The sequence below is a fragment of the Polyodon spathula genome, chromosome 4 (genome assembly GCF_017654505.1).
Source record: "Polyodon spathula isolate WHYD16114869_AA chromosome 4, ASM1765450v1, whole genome shotgun sequence".
Taxonomy (NCBI): domain Eukaryota; kingdom Metazoa; phylum Chordata; class Actinopteri; order Acipenseriformes; family Polyodontidae; genus Polyodon; species Polyodon spathula.
Window position 1 is genome coordinate 73,651,342 of NC_054537.1, and position 21,208 is coordinate 73,672,549.

General features: G+C 36.1%; 1 protein-coding gene across 4 annotated transcripts in view; it reads right to left on the reverse strand.

Annotated features, from left to right (window-relative positions):
- LOC121314840 (nuclear factor of activated T-cells, cytoplasmic 1-like) overlaps window positions 1–21,208 on the reverse strand; it is a 107,295-nt gene that overhangs the window by 39,070 nt on the left and 47,017 nt on the right. For all 4 annotated transcript variants that reach the window (XM_041248554.1, XM_041248553.1, XM_041248551.1 and 1 more), the window contains exons 7-8: window positions 11,833–11,888; window positions 8,543–8,675 (exon numbers count right to left, since the gene is read on the reverse strand). In XM_041248554.1, coding sequence (XP_041104488.1) covers window positions 8,543–8,675; window positions 11,833–11,888 — 189 coding nt within the window. The remainder of the gene's footprint in view (window positions 1–8,542; window positions 8,676–11,832; window positions 11,889–21,208) is intronic.

Consider the following 21,208-nt stretch of genomic DNA (forward strand, 5'->3'; position numbering starts at 1 on the left):
CAAGATAAGCAAAGTCTTGTTATTGCTGGGGGTATATAGAATAGTCAAGATGTAAGGTTATGTAAACGTCACTCAGGCTTATCTACATCTGACAAGCTCAATAAAAAAAAGCTATTTTTTTTATTTAATACAACCAACAATGTACTAGGCAGGCTGTGTTCAAATTTCTTGTCAGGATTGACAGGACGTATTGAGCCGTGATGAAGAGATTCACTGTTTGAACAATAGGAGATTCACTGGTGTAGTTAAAGATAGGGAAACAGGACGTTTCCAATAAGATAACTGTACAATTAAAATGCTGGCTGCTTTAGATGGTCTTGCTCATAAAATAAATGGATAAATTAGTTGCTTGGGATTATGAAGATAAACTTTGCACAAAGACTGTGAATGGGTTTGCCTGTTAGACTTATAATTCCATATATCACTCATACATGCTTCACATCTAGGTTTTTGTACTGCCTTTCATTGTTTGTGGGAAGCTTTTTTTTGTTTTAGTTTTTTTTAGAAGAGTGAATGCAATAATTCTTAGGTGATAAAGAGACATGCATTCAGATTGTCATCACCACCAACTACATTAAGCATCACGCTGAATAATCACAGGATAAATTTAGCTGGCAGGAAGGAAGTCAAGATACTTGACGACAGTGACAAGCCTCATTCTCCTTGTGAACTGGCTTTATTGGTATACAAATTATATATACACACACATACATACATACATACATACACACACACACACACACACACAGGACTTTGACTGGGCTACTCAAGAACATTAATTCTCTTCTTGTTCAACCACTCCAGTGTGGCTTTGGCTTTGTACTTCGGGTCATTGTCCTGCTGAAATGTAAATTTACTCCCCAGTTTCCGAGTCTTGGCTGACTCAAACCGGTTTTCCTCAAGGATTCGCCTGTACTTAGCACCATCCATGCTCCTCTCCATCCTGACAAGCTTCCCAGTCCCTGTTGAATAGAAGAATCCCCATAACATGATACTGCCACCACCATGCTTGACAGTTGGGATGGTTTTGATTGGGTGATGTGCAGTGTTGGGCTTGCACCAGATGTAACGCTTGGAATTTAGATCGGAAAGTTATATTTTTGTCTCGTCTGACCACAAAACCTTTTTCCACATGTCTGCAGTATCATCTACATGCTTTTTCACAAACTCCATATGTGCTTTAAGATGAGGCTTTTTGAGTAATGGCTTCTTTCTTGCCACCCGTTCATGCAGGCCAGCTTTGTGCAAGGACCGGCTTATTGTTGATGTGTGAACACTGATTCCCATACACTGAACTTTGCAGATCTCTCAAGGTCATTGTTGGCTTCAGAGTGACATCACAAACCAGTTTCCTGCTTGCCTGGCTGCTGAGTTTGGGAGGGTGACCTGATCTGGGTAGTGTCTGGGTGGTATGATGCATCTTCCATTTCTTAATGATGGACTTCACTGTGCTTAGAGGGATAATCAGCCATTTTGACATTTTCTTGTACCCTTTTCCCACTCTGTGCCTCTCTACCACTTTATCCTTGACTGGTTTCGAAAGATCCTTGGTCTTTATGGTTGCTTTGTTGGATCACTATGTGAGTTGCAACTTGAAATTCTTTATATACCTGAAGGAAATTATCTACAAGTTAAAACACGTTGAGTGAAACCGGCTGAAACCATTTCACTAATTTTGTGACCTTTCAAACAAATAATTTGCACCTGAGCTAATTTAGGGCTGCAGTAGCAAAGGGGTTGAATACTTATGCAACTGAGATTAATCTGTTTTTCTCTGTAAATCTTACTTATTTATATTCTATATGTATTTTTTAACTTTATCAATGTGGAGAAGTTTGTGTAGATTCTACAGGTAAAGTCTAATTTGAAAGCGTTGTGGAGTAAGCGCAGGAGTCAACAAAATGTGAAAACTTTGCAGGGGAATGAATACTTCTGCAACCACTGTGTGTGTCTCTCTCTCTCTCTCTCTCTCTCTCTCTCTCTCTCTCTCTCTCTCTCTCTCTCTCTCTCTCTCTCTCTCTCTCTCTCTCTCTCTCTCTCTCTCTCTCTCTCTCTCTCTCTCTCTCTCTCTCTCTCTCTCTCTCTCTCTCTCTCTCTCTCTCTCTCTCTCTCTCTCTCTATATATATATATATATATATATATATATATATATATATATATATATATATATATATATATATATATATATTCTATAAATGACTTAATAGGAAACTGCTATTGATGGAATGATGGTATCATAATGAAAGGAAGATGACTGGAATGAGTAGGATGTTTTTTACTGGTGTTTCCCACATAAACTAGCTTTGGCATACAGAAAAATGCAGCTTTCCAAAACAATAAAAGCAGGTAATGAGCCAGATAAACCACCCACCTTCCAGGTTCCAATTTTGTCAGCTACATTTTTTTTAAATGCAAGTTTGTTGTAGTCTACTTATCCCTGGAGTTTTGTTTTTAACATTTAACTTTTAAATTTTTTTATTTTATTTTATTTTAATGTTCTTGGGCATTACTTAACTTTGGCACGGTTCCTGAACTTTTGAGTTAACGTGTAAAATTCACACAGTATGTTATTATACTTTCTCAATGGTACTCACATGTGGATTCCAGTCTATCACAGTGCTCTGTCCAGGTCCTTCCTTATTTAACAGAACCTGCCAGGTTCACCTGGACTTGGGCAGAGCACAGTTCTGGACTGGAATGAGCCATAAGCAGTACAACTGCTTTAAATATTGCCTGGATATTGTCCAAGAAAAACTGAAGTATTGACCTCACTGCTTTTCTTTTATACCCTCCTCAAAAGATTAACTTCACCACCTCCGGAAGGTAAGATGACAACTATGGAAACAAGCTGCATGCAGAACTAAAGAGCCCCAGTCTAAATATCTTTTGAACTAAATGTTTCAGTTTAGTTAACAACTATATCAACAAGCTGGTCCCTTGGGGATAAGGGCTTTAGGGTAATGCCAGTCACTTGGAATAAACAAATGCTAAGGCTGGGTAAACTTCACAGCAGTCCTGAACAACATGATACCTCAACATCTAACATGCAGAGTTCAGCTTGGGCAATCTGGTTATTGACAAACCTGCTTGTACACTGCAAAAGCTTTGGTGTTGTCCAGCTAAAAACTGCTAACTTTTCAAAACTTTATGGATAGCCCTAATTCTCCAGTAACCATGCCTTTCATAATCTTATACAATGTCATAGTTACCATACCATAGTTATATTACCCTTTAATATAGTCTTGCTATAAATCTTCCTATGCTTTATATTTGCTATGTCTTACTACACTGTGCTATGCTTTTACAGTAATTTATTTGTGCATATTTATAATGGAAGAAAAAATCCAACACAATCAGAAAATCTTCAAAATGAAACAGTTTAGTATGTTTTATACATTTCACAGTTAAGCAGATTTAATGTGTAGACATTACTTGGTTGAGATTTATCTCCTTGGTCAGGTACCATGAGCAGTTAAGGAACAGCAATAGGAAGTTATTCACCTCCATGTGGGCAGATGCTACAGACACTTAACAATCCCACGACATTAACCCACAGAGTCTCATAACTTTACAAACCACAAATCCAAATATGGATGTGCCACAGAGATAAGAAATTTGAGCTGCAAATCTCTCCCCGAACAGAAAGGGCGCTGTGTAAGGTGGGTTATGTACTTTCCCATAGATGGGCAGACTTGATGGTAGGTAGCAACTGGAAGTCGGACATTTTGGACAGAGCGCGTAGCTGCGATTTTACTCAACAACTCCATTGTGGTCAGCTGCGGGGCAGGCAGCGATTGGATAGACTGTGGCGCTGGGCTGATCAAAGGGAGAAGTTGGGTAGTACAAAGGGGACGCCGCTGTGTGAGTACTGCCCTTTATACTGAACTTCTAAGCCAGAGCGCTGTTTGTTTTTGTTTTAGGTTCCGTGTTTTACAGCTGAGTAGGAGCCAGGTAGCTACAGCCAACAATCCAGCACAACCACATTGAGCACCAATTGCTCTGCACTGCACAGCACAGCACCACCATCCCCTGTTTGAAGAGCACCGTTTTGTGCACCATGGGGATTACAAGTATTGGACTGTGTTATTTTCTGTTTGTGTCTGTACACCCGCTGTCTTAGCTTCCAATACCATTGCTGGTAGAGGGAGCGATTTATTATTTTATTGTTATAATAAATACAGGAGTTTTGCCTTGGAAATTCATGTTTTCACAGTAGTAATACTTTGCTCACAGAAGACTGAACTGGTATTCATTAGAACAGAGACTTTATCTATTAAAAATGACTTCTCAGCACCAGGAACTATAAACATTTGGAAACACAGGGTTGCTTTTGTTTTTCAAATATTAATATAACATTTTGATGTATTAATTATCTGAAACAGGAAACTAATGTCAATGGAAAAAACGTTGAAATACCCCTCTTTGTCAATCACACAATAAAAAGTAACTGTTTTACTTTCAAAATTATACAATTAACAGTACATTCATAACATTTGGAAAAAACCCAGCAACACTGCGAAATGTTTTAACATTCAGTTGCTGTTTTTAAATTTAGAACATTCCATGACTTTTATAACATTCTCACCACTAAGAGATTGATTTAATCCCCAAAATAGAGTACTTTAATTAAATAGTGTTAAAGGAATAACAGTTGATTCTACCATTTACTGTTGCTCCTTCCTATTCACCTTTGTTCCAAATAACTTTGTTTTTACCTGCATCGTTAGGGTTAAGACTGGTATGGACAGGTTTCTTTAGAAAAAGGTGTTTACTTGACAAGAATAAAGTGTATGTACTAGAAAGTAAATCTTAGGATATGTTTAATGAGTTTACAAACATCAGTGCATGACATCTCACAAGAGCAACAGTTTATGACTCTATCCTACAATTCACAAAAGGGGTATTTTGCTATCCAGATTGAATAGTTAGTATAGGCAATACAGTAATCCCTCAAGTTTTTGTTGCTTTTGGTGTTTTGCATTTTCCAAAGCGTGGGCTTTAATTGAAAAGCCACAACATCTTAAGTAGAAACTGTCAGAACTGTGGAATCTTCAGACGATAGCTGTGTTTGTGTTTGAGTAAGTAGTAGATAGGAAGTCCACAGTGGGAGTCTAAATGCATTATAGTCTTAGCTATGAGATGTTTAACAAATCAGTGCTCCATCATTATTTTGTTATCCGATTTACACATACAACAGTGGGAAATATTGAGGGTAGTGAATTAGTGAAGGCTCCTTACACAGAAAAGTAAAGTACATGTACGATTTAATGCCTATGATTTAGCTGAATTATTGATTGAAATTATTGAATCATAGCACTTAAAGTACTGCTTTATCTTATCTTTGCCCTTTAGTTTTCCATTTTAGAATAACACCTTTTGTATTCTCTTTTCTCATGGTTACCCTAAAGCTATGGAGGGAGATGGGCTGGTTTCCTGTGCAAGGTTCAATATCAAGGACTTGCTTCATAGGGCCCAGGTATTGTAAGCATTCAGATTATTCTCTCTCTAGAAAAGAAACACCTTTATCTGTCAAAATGAGGGTAATCAAAATCATGTATCAAAATTGTGGCATGAAAGTCCAAATAATTGATGCATTTGGGAGTGGTTCGCAAAAGCTTGGTTTGCGTGCAAAAATAAAGGCTCACCTTTTTTGGCTTGGTATTTTGGTAATACCTTTCATGCAATTTGGGTTTTCTTTTATGGAGAGAAATTATCAGTATTCCAATTTGGCCTTGTGCATCTACTGATATTGTGCAGCTTTCTTAAACTTGTTTACACAAATCAAGTGAAGCCTGCCTTATTTGGTCACCAAAAAAGTTAAGTAATAAAGTGAGAGAAACAAAACAAAAACCCAGACGTAGCATTGCAGAAATACCAAAAAAAAAATTACCAACATTCCATAAGAGAACATTTTGCATCCATGTTATTATTTTCAAAAAATAAATTGACTGTATATATATATACACACACACACACACACACACACATATATATATATGGTTTCCTAGATAAATACACCATGTATGTTAATGATATACACATTTTCCATTCAAAATGTTTAGTAGAGTACATTTTTTTAAATACTGGTAGTAAATCTACAATAGCTGAATCCAAAAATCCACAAGGACAGTGCAAGGCTTTTGCCAGTAAAATGTTATTATATTTTTTTTTTGTTATTTGGATATCCAAATTCCTCAGTAGATGTAAATTCACCCAGACATTTTTTTGTAACTTTTGATCTGTAAGTTTGAAACAAGCTGAAACTAAGCCCCATATTTGTTCCGGTCTTGTGAAACAAATCTTGCCCTAAAAATTAGATTTAAGAGATTTTACTTCAACTCTATACAAGCTCAAGCTGGTTCTGAGGTCGGAAGCCCCCAGTGATAATATAGGATACCACAGCCATGAATTCCCAGCTATGCTAATTTAATATATTTTGGGGTACAAACATGACTTTTATTTATTTATTTTTTTTTGTTCTTTGTAGGTGCCAATGATGCATGCCACTTAAGTAGTGTAACATGAATGGCATCTTGCTAAAGAACCGAAAAGTCTAAACTTAAAGCTATCAGCATGTGTGTATACTTTTGCTAATAAAACAACTACATTATAAAGCACTATTAGGAGTCATCTGCAATGACAATACTTTGAACCACTGAATAAATGGTTTCACATAAAACAAACAAAAAACAAACATACTGAATGTGAGTGAAGAGGCCTCTAAACCCCTTGTATGCTTATTATTATTTATAGTTTTTCAATTTGAACAAAGAAGCTTGTCAGGGCTACTTTCAGCTGATCTTAACAACAAGGTTACAAACGAGATAGTCACTACAGAAGTCTCGTGAACACAAAGTAAGGCTTTTCAAACTTGTTGCCATTCAAATAAAACATACTGTTTAGTTAATTTGCACTGCTTGTTAGAAGGCAATTTATCCATCCCTTTCAGACGAACCATGTTTTGGCAGCGCACTTCCTATCGTGTGTGCGTGGTATGTGCGTGCGCCATCACATTCTCATGACAATGGAGAGAGAACCTGGAGTTTCAGAACTGCAAGGAAACCAAGCAAAATGTTTGGGGGAAGTTTAGGGATTTTCCTGTAAACCCTTTTAAACAGTATTTATTTCAATGTAGTGGTTTTGTAAGCATCAATACAATCATTAATGACTTTTGCAATTAATATAAATTACACACTGTTGAACACCTATCTGCTTCACCTTCATTAGGAAACTAATTTTGATTTAAGACGTGCTCTGTTGTTGAGTCTGAGAGCTGTCAGTCAAAAGTAGAGCTATTTAATTAGTTATTCAGTTTCCACAGAATAATCCCTTGGGTGTTATTTAAAAATCGACTTACATCTTAAAGGGGACAACTATTCAGTTTCTCTGCACACCTCTAATTCAAACCCATATAGTTACTGCTATGGCTGGGGTGACCATACAAGGCGCCCCAGCCATATAAAGCTAGCTCTAGACATACAGGTAAATACAATCACTCCTTGCAAATTCACTGCTTGCAAATCTTCCTAATCCTAGCCTCAGGTTTGGGATTCCAAGAAGCTCAGCTATCATAGGGAGGTACAAGATAAATATATTCAGCATGTCTTTTATAGATTAAAGCAACTGTAGTATTAAAAACAATCCTCTTTAGTACAGGCTGTTAAAAGCTGGAAAGCTGAAGTGGTATGGACGATAATAATAGGTGTCTGTACATATTTTCAGGCTGAAACAAGCAATGTGTTAAATAATAGGTTCCACACTGCAGGATATGACAGGATACTTGCAGGTATTAATATTAGCACACCCAGGGACAAAGGTCAATCACCAAAACCTTCTCCTGCAGCTTGTGGAAACTGTCACAGTGTTGCTCATTGTAATTGTAAGGGCAAATGTAGGTCATGTACAATATGGAATTGCATACTTACATTGGAAATTGTGTTTTGAAAGAAATTTAATGGAATTTGGTTTGCTTTCCAAGTTCACTTCCGTAACTAGAAGAGTTCAAAATTCTCTCTCTCTTTTTAAATATCTATTCAAAAAAAATCTAGCAGTCTATAAATAACACACCTAGCAGGTGGTAGAGACAATACTAGAACACAAAAGGCTTTACAAGCACAATGGTTTTCCACGCCCATGCAGAGATGAATGGGTGAAGACTAAATTAACAAAAGCGTACGATTAAAGCAAAGAGATTTAGATAACTGTTTTGGGTAAATGTTTTGGGAAATGCTCTTACACAGATAAAGGTTATGTGCTGCTGATTGTGTTGAAGAGTTAAAAACACAGTTATAAGAATGCATATCCATCCCCTTTCAGATTTACAAATGTGACTAAGCAGATTTGAAGACAAAAGCAAATGTACAAAACAAGCCTTTAGAATGCAAAAGTTAATTGTCCTGTTATCCCAAATAAATTGTTTGGAATGCTTTTAAAAAGGTAATGGAGAAACAAAGTCAATGATTCAAAACAGGACACTGATGATGAATAAAGAAACAAAATAAAAAGTCTAAGTGCTGAAGCAGGATCTAAAGGTAAGGTTACCATTAGCTGGCAGGTAGGTGAAGCGCTGGCACTGGCTTCTCTTCCTCTTTCCATTGCAGACATAAAAATTCACCTGGACGGGACTGGTTATCATCTGATTTCGGTACAGGGGGACTTCAACCACTAATGAAGTCTATAACAAGAAACATACATACTCACTGAGTAAGGACAAGACAGTAGCAATGGTCTATATGAAGGCATAGTGTTTAGAGATTTATAGGGAGACCACTTGATAGATATACAGTTTAATACACAAACTATCTGTCTGATTAGGATGATTGTAAGTCGGCTGGCAGTTTTGTTTGTCACTGTAGAAATTCTGTGTTCTATTGATAACACTTTCGATGGCAGCTACTTTATAAGGTCCTAGCATCCCATCCAACTTTAAAAACTCTGGCAGAAAATGTTTTTTTCTACCTGTGGAACATGGCCAGCTGACTTTATAGTAACCCTGCATATACCGGTATGAATAATTTAATGTGTACATAATGTATAAAATATATAACTCCTTATGTCTAAAACAAAATTATTATGTGTTATAAATAAAATTAAGGTAAATAAATAAATCCTAAGGATTTATTATTTGCTTTGTATTAATTACACACCCCCCCCCCCAAAAAAAAAAAAAAAAAAAAAACAGGCAAGTTCTAAATCATTATAAAATATTCATAAGACTACACTGCAACAACTTACTACAACAACTTAAGAAACTGTTAATCAAGTCTGAGATTAATTGTATTATTGTATATTATAGAAGAATAATCTCACTAACAGGAGTTGAAGTTCTTTTTATGAATTGAAAAACAATTAATGGGTGAATATAGTATTTATAGTAGTTATTTAGAGTACATTTTCTTGTTCATTACATTATTTCAAATGATTTGATGATTTAAATTTGATTTAAATATGATGATTTAAATAATAATATGTATTGCATTTTCTATATTAATTATAATTAATATACAGTATTCAATATAATGCTATAATAATGTTATAAAAGGTGTTCCTTTTTTCTTGATTTCTCATTTCTTTACTGAGTAGCGTGAATTAAAGAGTCTTAGTTTAGCACAAGACTAATCAACTGTGTTAACATCCAGTAGTGCTTTCCTTTTATTGTTTCTGATTATTTCTATTTTTGTTCTGTAGAGAAAGTTTCTGTGAAGACTTTCCATAGTGTTGGTTTAGTCTCTGTGTTTTATTTTCTTTAACCCGAGGTCAGAATAACCATTTTTGACAGGAATGTGAGCTGTTTATATCAAAAGAATGTCAAGACATACTTTATTTAAGGGTCACATTCAGATTTTTTTGTTTCACAGAATGCACTACTCTGATATGTTACCAATGATACCAAAAAATAAGATCATATTTGGAGAAAAGCTGGCCAGTGGCATCAAGATACCAAGGCCTTTGAATTTACTAGCTTGTTTCCAAAATGTCTCTGTGCCCCAGCTTGGGTGGCCCAAGAAGGCATCATTATTTCCCAGCATGTACTAATAGATTTTATTAGAAGCTATGTGCTTCTACACACTGTCATGGGAAGCTGGGATTTTGGGTGGAAGCAAGTGTGTGAGTGTGCTGCCCACACAATTTCTTGCTATCAGCCCATCCCTGTATGTACATACATCAGTCTATTCAAATAGTGTCTGTTCAGCGATGGATAAGAAGCAAGGTGTCGTGGAAACACTGTTTTGCACCTAATGATGACACATGTAGTTAAACATTTAAGTTCAAAACAGATTGGAAAGAGATTTATATTTGTAATTGGCACATACAGGCAACAGGGAACAGAGACCCTGCTACTGCAAATAATAACAATCAATAGAGAAAAAATAAAGGCCAATTTGTAGATGAGCTAAAACTTATTTGTTCTAATTTCTAACAGAGGGCTTTTAAAGGGCTGTATGCACTTATATATATATATATATATATAGATCATATATATATATATATATATATATATATATATATATATATAAAATAATATTAATATATATATAAAATTAATAATATCTATATAAAAAAATCATAAGATATATATATATATTATAATTATATTGAATATATAATATCTATATATATAATTTTTTTTATTTTTTTTTTTTTTAAATACCGCATTAAATAAAAAAAAGGTCTGCGTAATTTTTTTTTGTCCAGAACGCATGGGAATTTGGACATTATCCTCTTTTATATAAAAACTATTTACATCCCCTTGTTTGGAATTTAATGCATGATTTAAATGGCATATAGTAAAAATAATAAATGATTAAAGAATAAAAAAAGATTGAAGAGATTTTTTTTTTTTTCAGAGAGATTGCAAGTACTAGTTTTATCAATGAGATGCTACTTATGCGTAACAGTAGCAGTTTTGCTTAAATGATGTGCCAAAATACATACTTATAACTCTGGAAACATATCCATTTGCCAAAGATGATGGCTATGCTTTATATTAACTGGGCAGTGACTAACACAACTAACACTAACATTCAGAGTGATAATCATGGTAAAAAGCTGTAATCACTTGTTATCAACATGAGCTGTGTATTAATAATGTTCTCTTACTCGTTGTGTAATGGGCTAGTAGATCTGGCTGAGAGCAAGAACTTTGTAACTAACAGAATCATAGCTTTTCTATCAAAACATAAGTTAGCCATCAGATGTTCCTTATTTTATTGAACACTTGTAGCTGCTGAGCAGCAAGCAAAATTTTAATACCACAACTAGTGACAATGATACAGTAACTAGTGTGTTAAAAGGCTACGTTTATTTGAGATGGGGGAACATAACAGTACTTAACATTTATTCATCATTCCATTTGGTGGACTTAAATAAGCCACAGCCTTTGTTTGTATATCACAGTTAACTGATACACAATTAATCATTCCATTCCATAGCCTGATGTTAATTGTTAAACTCTTTGGACTTATTCTACAGAATAACTGAACTATTCTTCATGGCTGACTTGTATTAGGCTGCAGTATCTCCAGTGCAGGGTATTCTGTAAGGTCAGGAGATGCATGCACTGGCAAGGCCGGGCCGCAGCAGCAGCAGTGCTTCTAATGACCGCTGCCTGTCAGTGTTAGCAGTGTTCCAAAGAAGCCAGCCGACAGGATGTGAACTTCTGACATTGAAGTCAGAGGAAAGATGAACTCTAGTTGCAGAACATAAGTGTTTAACTGTCATGAACCAAACCATTAGTGATGCCAGCTTCACTCCCCCACCCCACCCAGCTAACCCCAGTGACTAAGTTGTTGTAGTTTATCCTGTTGTACATTAATCTTAGCTGTACTTACAGATTTGATTGAGTCCTTGTCAACTTTTGCGTCCATCTCCCATATGTGGTGGCCATCTTAAAAAAAAACAAAATAAATAAATTTCCTTTCGTCTTACTCAAACCAGTTTGCAGCCTAAAAAATGTTAATTTAACAAACTAACAGAACTAGTATTAAACATTTTGATTCATGACAATGTCTCATTATTAAAGTGTTACAAAAATAAACACTTTTATTTTAACTTTGCTATTTAACTTTGTGGGTCATAAATCACAGGTCACCTGTTTGATTTATGTTAATTTGAATCCTAGCACTACCACTGTGATCTTTATAAAATAACATTTTGTTGACTTCGGACCCATGACATGCATTTAAGAAATATCAGCACAAACAGGATTTTGTTCAAACATGTATTGCAGCGATAGCATTGAGCATCCTCAGTTTGTTCAATTCCTGTACGCAAGGGAAGTTTTCTAGTGCTAATTCACACAGATTCCTGTATAAGTATGTATTTTACGAAACAAGAAATGTTTTAGTAGGTGTTGTACCGTGATAATATTACTGCTGACCTTATCATAGAAGTACTTCCCACAGGCATATTCTGTAACTAGTTTTAGCAGTATACACTTCCCAGCCTTGCTTCCATAACATCTCACTCTCAGAATTCCCCTACACATGAATACATTTAGAACATCGCCCACATAAGTTTCTGAACTTAAACTTTCAGAATTTTACACAAATATGTATTTTTTTTTTACTTTAACAACAACAAAATAAACACATCTTCATTCATTGCTTAAAATTGCAAACTTAAGCCAATCAAAGCACCATTTATCAGCTGTACCGTATTGAAATGCTACCATACTTTACTCTTATTATTGATATGGTCAAAGTCCATTTGGCATTATTTTGACATCCTGAGGCATCACAATCAGGTATGTAAGTACCTCAACTCCTTAACAGTATTCCCTTCACAAACCTTTTCCCTCTTTTGAGTGAAAGTGCCAATGGACAAAATTAAAGTTTTTTTTTTTAATGATTAAAAAACATTCTAGTTTAACGTATGTATTAATGGTAAAGCAAACATAATGGCAAACGTGTGCATAGACTATATCACTCATTCTACCAATGCTCATAGTCCCTAATACCCTAAGGTTCGCCTGCTTATAACCTTATATTTTAAACCAACTTTTGGGGTATTTAACTGAAAACTATGATTTTGTATAGGCTGGTGCTTGTACCCAACTGGACAGCTTTCTGAAGAAATAATCTAGATAAGGCCAGGCAGTTAGTTAGTGGCTGAGCTAGGGTTCAAACCCAGGATCTCAATAATCTAACCATTACTTGATAGGGCAGTGCCTCCCACAATTTTTTAAGAAGTTTAACTACAGCTGTGGCTAAAAGTTTTGTATCACTATATAGAATTAACTCATTTTTCTTCATTAAGTCAAATGAAACCTGTTGAATAATGTCATGTAACATATTGAAATGCATACTGCTTTGCAGTTTTCCATATTCTCAACGAAAAACTGACAAGAATTGGAAAATGTGGCATTTAGAAATCTAACATGAAATACTGTACTACTATTATGGCTTCCAGTAGACTTTTGCAATATCATTTTGTTTCTTTGATTACATGATGTTAAGTAAAATATCTAAATTACGTTTATAGGTTGTTTTTCTTTAAATGCTGCCTCAATCCAAAAATTCTAGGCAATACAAAACTTTTGGCCTAGAACAGCCATAAATAACTGTAATAAAACCAACAACAATAAAGATTTGTTGACTGTGCTTTGCATTACAGAACAATTACATATCACATGTTCTTCCTCTTTGCTGTTTTAAAAATGCTGCCTTTTTAAACTATGCATCAGCCCCTTGTCATTCTAATTTAAACCTTATTAAAATGTACTTGCCCGCATTGTGTTAACATGGTTTTCTTTTATGTCTACTTCAATACTTGCCATAGCACACAGCATACAAATAGCAAATAAAAATGTATTTTTTTGTTTGAACTCACACAATGTTGCGTTTTCTTTATTATTTTATGAAGCATATCAATGAATAACCCTTTTTTATTTTGCTCTGTTTATTCAATCACCATAAACTGCTGCACTTGTATGGCTGTGACTCATTAGTACTGTCTGAAGTGAGTCATAACATACTGAAGTCTTTGTATCTGAAGTAGTTTGAGACTAGCTGCAGGTTATGGTGGTAAATATGGTCTTTCCTATAGATTGTCAGTAAAAACCAAAGAGATATTCCTGTTCACTTGTCAATCTCTTTCTTTGTTTTTTATACACTCAGTACTGCTTCAACCCTCCGTCTGTGTTTGTTTTTGTCCTCCTCCTCCTCCACTTCCTCTTATTTCTAATACCGCTCCGTCCGCACAGGGATTCCTCTGGGGGGGAAGTGAGTTTCACTCTTCCGACTGACTGGGTCGGCCTCCTGCCCAAGTGATTGCCGTCCCCGGCGGTTCCTCGCCGGCTAGAGGGGACACCCGGTCACAACTATCCTGTCACAGCTCATGCGCTAGCCTCAACAAGGCCACAACCTTGCTATCCCATCTCCCTAGTTTCTTTTCAGGTCCGAGCACCTTTCTGCCCCTTCTGGCCCCAAGTCCCCACCTGCCGAGCCGGGCCCTGCCAAGGGGGAGGGGGGGGTGTGTGTGTGTGTGTGTGTTCTCTATTTTCGTCTCTCCAACACGGACCCGAGACACTTTATCCTAACTCTCCACGCTGCCCAGCTGCCAGCCATGCTGCCTGAGGATGCTGCACGGACGGATCTATCCCTTTGTCTTTTATGTCTCTCATCGAGAGTGTCTTTTATGTTTGTCTTCTCATTCTCCTTGTTCAACCAGCAGCTAAGAGACGCTGCCTGGCTAACGACCTGGACTGAGAGGTTTATCTTTGTTCCGTCTCTCATTCTCAATAGCCGCTCAGCGCTGCCTATGAGTCCTGACCCGGTGAGACGTGAGAGTTCAGAGTGTTTTACATCGTACGTCTTGTCCAGCTATTTTCTTCTCAAGCTGTCCAGTTTTATGTCTCTAATTCCTTGTTACTCAAGCACCCCTGTTCCCAAATCAACCCCCTTTTATACTACTCTACTCAAGCCCTTGTAAGCGACCAGTGAATTGCTCCAATAAATCTTTTGAGTCAATGTACAAATAAATAGTTATTTGACAATCTGAGGATATTATAATCTGTTTGCCAAGCAAAATGTGGTCTTTTGAGGAGGGGGCGTCAGCCTAAACCTTTTATAAACAGCAGTGGAAACGATAAGGCATTCTTTTTTGACAGCCCAGATCTATAATTGCCAGTGAAATACACAGATGGTAAACAGTTTAAAACAGCTTTGAATAAATGTATTTAGTCTTTCACTAGTAGCAGCACAACAGGGTCTGTAAAGGCCTCCCGAGACATCACAGATCTGTGCTGAAAGAAAAGAATAGGCTAGGAAAGCAGACAGCTCATTAAGAGGCAGTGACACGCTGTTTGGAGCTCAGGCTGTTATGTGGCAGAGACAAAGAGTGGATGATTCCTCAAATTACGTCTGGAGAACCAAGAGGGAATCTCGCCGCCTCCGCACTGGGAAACACTCCAAGAGGGAAACCTTAGAACACTACGTCAACCAGTCTGGGGTAAACATGTTTTCCCAATTTTTTTTATGCAGTCAAAATTAAGAAATGCAATGGAACAAATTGTTTGGTGCCCCTGGTCAGGAAAAGTACTGTGCTGGAGAAAGAAAGAAAGAAAGGAAAAGATAAGAAAAGAAAAGAAAAAAAGGAAAGAAAGAGGACGAGGAACGAAAGAAAAGAACGAAGAAAAGGGAAAGGAAAGAAGAAGAAAAGAAAAGAAGAAGAAAGAAGTGAAAGAAAGAAAGAAAGAAAAGGGAAATCTTCCAGTATCCACATGAATTGGGATCCTGCCACGTGTGGGATTCATGTCAGGGTATGCCTGAGGACTGACAACCACAAAATGTTCTGTTGGCTCTCAGTAACATCTGCAGAATGCTTCTATAATTCTAAAAACTAGGCAACTCCCCCAGCCTTGGCAGCTGTCCAGCTTCAAACAGATGAACACCATTTCTCCTACCTTTCTTAATGCAAATAATTATCCTCATAGACATAACATAAAGTAGCTACAGACATGTGTGCTCATATAATGGCCGTCTGTGGGTTGCTGAAAATATACAATTCTGGCATTTCTCATACTGTATGCAATTAAAGGAAATTAAATAGCCACGTATGCTTTTAATTGCTGTATGATGTAGAAACTATAGGAGATAGGGCAAACATCAGGGAGAAATCATAGAAACCCCTAAGGAAAATATCTGTACCAGAAGTGGTTGACTGTGATATATAATTTTTCTACACTTGGGTGTTTACTGCATTTAATTTAGTACCAACGTTGCATGCTTTAATAGATGGAGGGTTTTAAACTGTGGGAACACCAGTGTAAGCACGTTCAAAATCCAATTGATGTCTGCCAGCTGTGCTCATTTTTTTTATTTTTTTAAGACAGACTTGCGATTATTTTCTTTACAAGGATTTAAAAAGTATCTCCTGATAATGAATCATGACATATATATTATGTTCCATTTAAATAATAAAAGCAGTTTTCTGAAGTAGTTTGTGCCTTCACTAGAAAACTAGAGTGACATTAATCTATTCCACACACCCCTAAATTATCCATCAGACAAATATTAAACTATATTTGCCCAGTTCTGATTTACTGTTAACCATAACCAAGCATTTATTATGGACAGATTGAATTCATCATCTCAAACGCTCACATTATGCTGCTGTTCCAAAAACAGGACATTTATGAGTCCAAATCTGTCAGCCTGCAGACGTGAGTGTTTTGATCTTGTCTTGGGTCATAGTTTGCAAGGTGAGCAGTGCTTTATAGATACTCACTAAATCCCAAGCCTTTATTGAGAATGAGTTTCATCTCTACAGTATTTCACAAAGAACTACTTTCATGAAGTATACCGGTTTGTCTGAAACAGTGGTTTGTAAATGGAAATGCTTATTCATGAAATAGTAAATCATTTGTGAATTATTACAGAAAATATGTTTTTTTCCCTTTTAAAATTATTATTGTTTAAAAAAAAAAAAAAAAATCTAGCAGGCTCCTGGCACACACTCATAATCAGAATCTTTCAAATCAAATCTGGATCTTATAGGAGAAACCACATGCCACCAATTCATCATAGTCTCAGAGTGACACTTGGTCTATGTCTGCTTCATGTAAACAGCCTTCCTGATGATACTAAACTAAAACTGCCCTGAAACAATGACTGAAAAGTTGTGCGCATTATGCTATGCATTGTCAAAGTATTTACGGTGGATACAAGTACAGTACTGTATAGACTGCTCCTTAAGAGTCTAAGCCAGCTGTCCAGTCAGTCCAGATGCAAAACTGTCCCTGGTCCTAAGGGAATTCCCTGTTGTGTGAGTCACACAGAGGCTTCCCCAACACACCCACCCACACACAATCTCACACGCCCAGAGTCATTGTGCATACATGCCCAAGTACAAAACAATGAGCGTGCCAAGGTGGGGGAGAACACCCACCTGTTATATAACACCCACAGTGTTATATATTGTTTTGATCCAGTCCTGTAACATGGAAATCGTGGTCTCAACTGCAAGAAAGCAAAGCACAATGAACCCTCTGTGCAGCCATTTAAGGTTGGATTAGGTGATACATCTGCTACTTGCTACTTTTGCCAAACAGAATCGGGCCTATATAGTTTCAGTATAGTGAAAAGCTATGAAACTGCAGACTATTAATCCTTAACTTTTAACCATACTTAAGCCATGGTACAGCTTACAATGGGGGCCATATGTGTTCAGATAATCATTCTTTGATGTACTGTTTGTAGTTAATGACATAACTATCAAAGATCTTTTATACTACTAGAACAAATACACTATTGTTCAGTAATGAAAGGTATTTATTATAAGTAACAACACACATTTTTTATATCTTTATTGACGTTTGGTATTTTGTTGGATATTTTGACACTTCACAACAGACATGTTTCAACTGTTTTATACTTGTCTTCTTTTCACCACCCTTTTCACTTTGAACCCAAAATGCTCAGTTGGATTAGATTCAGGGACTAAGAACCTTGATGTTTCCTCCTCATTGTTTTAAATTTTAATCAAAATCAACATTTATTGCATGCCACTCAGGGCAATAGAGCAACACTGAAATTAATAGAAGGTGTCAATACATATGGGCACTTCTGTACGCTCTCCAAAGTATGCCATTTTTTTCAGAGAACTCTACATCACATTGGAATGCAAGGCACGCCTGCTGCTAATAATATATATATATATATATAATATATATTATCATATATATTTATATATGAATATATATATATTATATATATTCTGGAGGGTGTTTATTGGACTACATCTTGGAAAATTGCTTAAAAACAGTGGAATAGTAAAGTATTCCAGTAACACACAATATATTTTTCCACTATTATGCAGAGTGCCGGCTTTTTATTGGTCTTATTCATGCACTTTCCAAAGTAATAGAATTCCAGATTTATGACATAAAACTCCTAAAGAAAAATATTTTTTGTTTGATTTTTTTTCACTTTTGCAATAGTATAGCCCCCTCAAAATAATAATAGAAAACCCCACAATACTACAAAACAAAAATGCAACATAAATTCACTTTAAGCTAAAGTTAGCGAATTAAAAAAAAAAGTATCCAGTACTACTCTCTGATGCTGGTGTACACACCCTTATAGAGAAGAGCTTTCCTCCATTTAGGTCTGCTTTACACTCTATCAACCTCTATCTAACAAGTTCTATTTTTAAAGCCCCATGTTTTTCGCAAATACGAAACAGCACGCAAAAAAAATGAAATACAACATATAAAACGAAATGCAAATACAAAATGAAATAAAACGAAAAATCATTATAAAGCAAACATAAAATTACATTTTTTAAATTGGGAGGTTTATACAAAAAATACTTTAAATAAATACTTAGTTTTACTTAGTCAATCGTAGTTGTCAAGGCTCAGCTGTTACCACAGACATGGTCTGAAGGGAAACGGAAGCACTATGGCTTGAGCAGATGTACAATTTTGAGCGAGTCGTTTGGGAATTCAAATTGTGATGGAAGAGAAAAAACATTTTTTTCTAAATGCCAAAACCACGCATAACAATTAAACAATGCTGCAAAGAATTTGAGCATGAGGGGATGTATGCAGCTGATGGTGACAAAATAATGATGTGCAGATTTTGCAACTGTCGGCTGGAATGGGAGTCGAAAGATACCATCATTAAGCATTAGCTGTTTATTCCTTTTGTGGAAAATAGGTCTGTTTGCTTATATTTTGTATTAGTATGCAAATTCATTGGGGGTTGTATTTCAAGTGGTGCAAAGTTTGCACTGGAGCAAATGCTGCTTTGGTTTTGAATGAATTTGAATGAATGAATCTGCTTTGCTTAGTGTTTAAATACTGTGACACTCCAAGCTTGTTGTATACTGGAGCCCTGCTTCAGTGCAATGGGATTGCAATACAAATCATTTTTTTTAATGGGTAGATTGGTGTATGTGCCATTATTATGACAGCCCCACAATAGTAGGACAGGATATATATATATATCATATATAACATTTTTTTTTATCTTATTGTATTTTTATAGAGGGCATGGGCAGTATTTACTGTAAACAGGCAGTAAATTAAAAAGAGTGGGGGACTACGTTAGTGTTACTGCCGCTAATGAGAAAATTATGGTAACTAAATTATTTTTCTGTGAGTGGTCTGTTTGTCAAAATGTTGAAACAAAACAGATAATGTTTAATAAAAAGTAGTTCAAACATGATGTATACTATATTATTATAGATATACATCTATTTGGGTTGTTTTACTAATGTGTATCTGTAATAACAGAATTTGTGAAAAATAAAATGAAATAGAATTAAATTTGTGAAAAATTTAAATTAAAATTATAAAAAAATAACTGAATTTCACTGGGCTCTATCTATTTTCTATTACATTTTATCATCTAGCTACCTGCTTTACCTGTCTATACATTATCTGCTCTTTTTGTCTATCACTCTAAAGATCCATCCAGCTGTGACATCAGCAGTTTAAGGGTTGAGGTGTCAGTAGCCTTTTTATAGGCTAATGGATGCCGACAAGCAGATTTAGTGCTTTCACAGTCGGTACATCTTCCAGCAACAGTCATAACATAAACACAAACATGAATATGAAATATCAACAGCAGATTCCTTAATGCGTGATGCTTTCCTATTGCTCAGCTAATCAGGTTTGCTAGCTGGCTAACTGAGAAGTTGAAGTGGCCGTTCTCTGGAGGATTTCCTTCAGTCAGAGTCTGTTAACACAGATCGGCTCTCCACGCATTAATGCGAACAGGGGAGAGTCTATTGCAGACTCTCTGGAACTCATTGATGTTGAGGGTTAATCAGTCAGAATGTCAGAGTGCTGCTTCTCAGAAGACAGACTGGAAGAAGGGGGTGGAAGGGCGGGGGTGCTTCCATGGACGGCTTGCTGTGGATTCCGGGGTCTGAGCCAGCTTCAGGGAAACCCTCTTCCAAAACAACAGAGCTCAGCCAGCCCTGCCTCAGGGCCCTAAAACCTGCCCACTATTACCGGAGACTCGAACGAAATATGATAGGGCCTAGGGTGACCTGTGGCCTTAGAATGCTCTAAACAACTTAGAAGTAAGGTTTTAATATCCATTTTCGTAGCAGAGCATCAAAAAAAGGATATGGTAATTGATTTGAAGCTGAAAACTTCCAAAGGTGTATCTACTGATTATAAGTAGTTAGCTTAGGGAAGCAAATACAAAGGTACATTTATAACACTGTCATTTTGGAGTCATGATAAAAATAAACTAGTATAATTCTTTGACAAACATTTCTTTTCTGTGAAACATTTTACTAGTTTCTTTTTAGTATTTCTAAATAATAAAACAAATTGTACAGAGAAAGAAATAACTCAGAACATTATGGTAACTGATCTTTCCTACAACTAAGGTATTTTTGTTTGTTTGACAATATTACAGTTGTTTTGTACCTTTTAGAATTGATCCTTAATAGTTTCCATGCAAACTTGAGCAAAAGCTTTGGATAAGCTACACATTGAGTGAGATCCTCACACAGCTGTTTGAAGTTGTTTCCCCATGGTTTTCCAATGCTTGGTTGTTCTTTAACACTTATTTCACAGTGCTTTTTATCTGTATAGCATGGGTTGACACAGTACATCATCCATAAGTTTAAACTTTAAATCATAAGATACACAGTAACTGTACTACGCAAAAACAAACTAAACAAACATTTTGTCAAGAAGTCGCTGTCAATATGTGTTGTGTTCGTAGGGGAACATTTTAACCCTTT